At 41.8% G+C, this 4,593-nt stretch overlaps 1 protein-coding gene across 1 annotated transcript; it reads left to right on the forward strand.

The window, feature by feature from the left end:
* The first annotated feature begins 1,142 nt into the window (after positions 1–1,142).
* LOC129685218 (uncharacterized protein C3orf38 homolog) lies at positions 1,143–2,126 on the forward strand. The gene has a single exon (XM_055618649.1). The coding sequence runs from the start codon at positions 1,143–1,145 to the stop codon at positions 2,124–2,126; it is 984 nt and encodes a 327-aa protein (XP_055474624.1).
* Positions 2,127–4,593: the final 2,467 nt, after the last annotated feature.

Genomic DNA, 4,593 nt, shown 5'->3' on the forward strand with positions numbered 1-4,593 from the left:
CCTTTGAACAGGGGGTCTAGGTCCTCTCCATGCATGGTCCTTGATTGGAATATCGGTCTCTGCAGCACCCCCCTGGGCCCAGGTATTTTTGTCTCTGTTGCTCTCATTGTGGAGCTCCTGTCCTCTTCCAGATCTTTCTATCTCCCTCTACTTCCATAAGGATTCCAGCACTGTGCCCAAAGTTTGGCTGAGTCTCAGTATCTCCTTTGCTACCATGGTGAGTAGAGTCTTTCAGAGGTCCTCTATGGAGGGCCCCTGTCCTGCTCCTTTTCATCTCCTACTTCCAATGTCTACCTTGTTTGCCCTCATGAATAAAGATTAAGCATCTTCCTTAGGGTCCTCCTTGTTGTCCAGCTTCTTTAGGGCTATAGATTTTAGTATGTTTATTCTATATTATATGACTGATATCCACTTTTAAGTGAGTATACACCATGTGTGTCTTTCTGCTTCTAGATTACCTCACTCAGGATGATCTTTTCCAGTTCCCACCATTTGCAAATTTCATGATTTCCTTGTTTTTAATAGCTGAGTAGTACTCCATTGTGTAAATGTACCACAATTTCCGTATTCATTCCTCTGCTGAGGGACATCTGGGTTGTTTCCAGATTCTGGCTATTAAGAATAAAACTGCTATAAACATGGTTGAGCAAATGTCCTTGTTGTGTACTTGAGCATATTTTGGATATATGCCTAGGAGTGTATAGCTAGATTTTGATATAGCACTATTCCTAATTTTCTGAGGAAGCTCCAGATTGATTTCCAAAGTGGTTGATGGAGGATGATTCAGTTCTTAAGCTTATTCTCGCTAATTGAAATTCTGTGCACCTTGCCCAGTATCACTACAATCTTTACATGAACCCTAGCATCAAAATTCTACTCACTGTTTCTATAAATGCATTAAACATGCCACTGAGCACATGGAGAATTTACCTTTTTGTGCCTGACTTATATTGCTTAGCAGTGTTTTATGTTCTTCCAGTTATGTTTGTTGCCGCAGGATTTCTCTCTTTATGACCTTATCAGCTACACTCTTCCGGTACTAGCGACAGACACTTCCGGTTTCTGTTGCCAAGGCGCTGGCGCCAGGGGAGCCGCGAAGGCAACATTAGTACCATCCTCCGCCCCCGTTCCTCCGGGGCGAGATGTCGGGGCTCAGCCACTTCGAGACCAAGGGCTGCCGTAAACTACTTGACCTACTGGACAACGACGACATCATGGCCCTCTGCGACACCGTTACCAACCGCCTGGTACAGCCTTTGGACCGCCAAGATGCTATTCGTGCAATATTAGTGTATAGCCAAAATGTAGAAGAACTTCTGAGGCGCAAAAAAGTCCACCGAGAAGTGATCTTTAGATATTTGGCAGAAGAAGGGGTAATCGTACCTCCAACTTGTGAAAAACACAATCTCATTCAGTATGCGAAGAGCTACTGGGAAAATCAGGCACTGAAACTGAAGGAGGCATTGGAGCCAGTTACAAACACAGAGGACATCCAACAACAGGAAAAAGAATATAAAAAACCTGAAAAGGTCGATTTTCGCCGCTTAGGAGCGAAATTCTGTCGCTGGTTCTTTGAAATTCTTAATTCTCAGAATCCTTTTCGGGGGCCCCCTCAAGATCAATGGGGCCCGCAGCACTTCTGGGACGATGTGAAGCTTAGGTTTTATTACAGCACCTCAGAAGAAAATGTTATACACTACTATGGAGCAGAAAGTGTGAGCCTTCGCTTACTTTCATTAGTGAAAGAGGAATTTCTTTTTTTCAGTCCCAACCTCGATTCTGAAGGACTAAAATGTGCTTCTTCTCCCCATGGATTAGTTATGGTTGGAGTTGCGGGGAGTGTCCACCGAGGAAATACCTGTTTAGGCATATTTAAACAAACTTTTGGTCTTATTCGTAGTCCTTGTGAAAATACTTGGAAAATCAAATTTATCAACCTTAGAATCGTTGGAGTACGTTCTCTTGCTCCTGGATCTTCGATGAAACCAGCTATTACATTCGAACAGAGTGACCTCGAGACTTGCTGGAATACAATCACTTTGGGTAATAACCCTGAAGTCAGACCTAATGAAAACCAGGAATTGGACAGTGGGCCTGGAGACCAGGCTTTATGTAGTGGAGATTAGGCACTGTTGAAAAACCAGGAAGAGAATTTGTCTAACCCTCTTTAAAGCACTGAGCACTGTCCAGCAGCCTAAAAACAATGCTGGCCATCTCTAAGTGATTGTAGATCACTTATTTTAGCTGAAATACCTTTTTGGACTACAGACTAATGTGAATACTTGACTGTTTCTGCCTGAGTTACAACAAATGTTCTGAGAACTTCTTGCGGTCCACCAAATAAATCCTACTTTAGTTTTAGGTATTGTGTGCCTTAGGAACCTTAGGTAATATTTTCATTTGATTTAGTGAATAGCCTACCAACCACTGCTCTTCCGACTGGCAGAAATTAATGCTATTGTGGCTTTTTGGATATCTTACGAATGCATCTTCCTCAAGTATTGTCATCAAAAATAAAAATAATTTAAAAAAACCAGGATTTTATGATATTTATTATAAACTCAAAAGTCTTTTTTATTTTAATGCTTATTTTTATGATAAGGTAAAAATGGTCTTGATTTGCATTTTCATCACTAGTGGTTTATCTTCTACTGAAGCAATGTGATTTTTTTCTGTTTCTAATGTGTCAGTATCCTTTCTTAATTTTCTTTTTTTAAGTATTTGTTTTTATTTTTATTAATTACACTTTATTCATTTTGTATCCCCCCATAAGCCCCTCGCGATCCCACCCTCCCTGCCCCTTCTTCACACATGCCCCTCCCAAGTCCACTGATAGGGGAGGTCCTCCTCTCTTTCCTTCTGATCTTAGTCTATCAGATCACATCAGGAGTGGCTGCATTGTCATCTTCTGTGGCCTGGTAAGGCTGCTCTCCCCTCAGGGGGAGGTGGGCAAAGAGCAGGCCAATCAGATTATGTCAGGGGCAGTCCCTCTTCCCATTACTATGGAACCCACTTGGACACTGAACTGCCATGGGCTACATCTGTGCAGAGGTTCTAGGTTATCTCCATGCCTGGTCCTTGGTTGGAGTATGAGTCTCTGGGAAGACCCCTGTGTTCAAATTTTCTGGTTCTGTTGCTCTCCTTGTGGGGTTCCCATACCCTCTGGCTCTATTTCCCACTTCTTACATAAGATTCCATGCACATTGCCCAACAGTTGGGCATAAGTCTCAGCATCTGCTTTGATAATCTGCACGGCAGAGCCTTTCAGAGGCCCTCTGTGGCAGGTTCCTAACTTGTTTCCTGTTTTCTTCTTCTGATGTCCATCCCCTTTGCCTTTCGGGATGGGGATTGAGCATTTTAGTCAGGGTCCTCTCTCTTGATTAGTTTTTTTTAGATGTACAGATTTTAGTAGGTTTATCCTATGTTATATGTCTATATGAGTGAGTATATACCATGTGTGTCTTTCTGCTTCTGGGATAGCTCACTCAGGATGATCCTTTCCAGGTCCTAACATTTACTACAAATTTCATGATTTCCTTATTTTTCATTGCTGAGTAATACTCCATTGTGTAGATGTACCACAATTTCTGCATCCATTCTTCAGTTGAGGGGCATCTGGGCTGTTTCCAGCTTCTGGCTATTACAAATAAAGCTGCTAAAAACATGGTTGAGCAAATGACCTTATTGTGTACTTGAGCCTCTTTTGGATATATGCCTAGGAGTGGTATGGCTGGATCTTGAGGAAGCGCTATTCCTAGTTGTCTGAGAAAGTGCCAGATTGATTTCCAGAGTGGTTGTACAAGTTTACATTCCCACCAGCAGTGGAGGAGGGTTCCCCTTTGTCCACAACCTCTCCAGCATGTGTTGTCACTTGAGTTTTTCATCTTGGCCATTCTCATGGGTGTAAGGTGAAATCTCAGGGTGGTTTTGATTTGCATTTCCCTAATGGCTAATGATGATGAGTGTTTCTCTGCCATTCGATATTCCTCTACCAAGAGTTCTCTGTTTAGCTCTGTTCCCCATTTTTTAAGTGGATTGCTTGGTTTGCTGCTTTTCAGCTTCTTTAGTTCTTTATATATATTAGATATTAGTCCTCTGTCAGATAAAGGGTTGGTGAAGATTCTTTCCCAATCTGTAGGTAGACGTTTTGTTCTGATGACGGGGACCTTTGCTTTATAGAAGCTTTTCAGTTTCATGAGGTCCCATTTATTGACTGTTGCTCTTAGAGCCAGTGCTGTTGGTGTTCTGTTCAGGAAGTTGTCTCCTGTACCAATGAATTGTAGGGTCTTCCCCACTTTTTCTTCTAACAGATTTAGAGTATCTGGTTTTATGTTGGGGTCTTTGATCCACTTGGACTTTAGTTTTGTGCAGGGTTATAAATATGGATCTATTTTCATTTTTCTACATGTAGACACCATTTGTTGAAGATACTATCTTTTTTTCCATGGTATGTTTTTGGCATCTTTGTCAAAGATCAGGTGTCCATAAGTGTGTGGATTTATTTTTGGGTCTTCTGTTCAGTTCCATTGATCCACCATTCTGTTTCTACGCCAGTACCATGCAGTTTTTAGTATTGTTGCTCTATAATGCAAC

The sequence above is a fragment of the Psammomys obesus genome, unplaced genomic scaffold, assembly GCF_907164565.1.
Source record: "Psammomys obesus unplaced genomic scaffold, mPsaObe1.curated_primary_1811, whole genome shotgun sequence".
Lineage (NCBI taxonomy): Eukaryota > Metazoa > Chordata > Mammalia > Rodentia > Muridae > Psammomys > Psammomys obesus.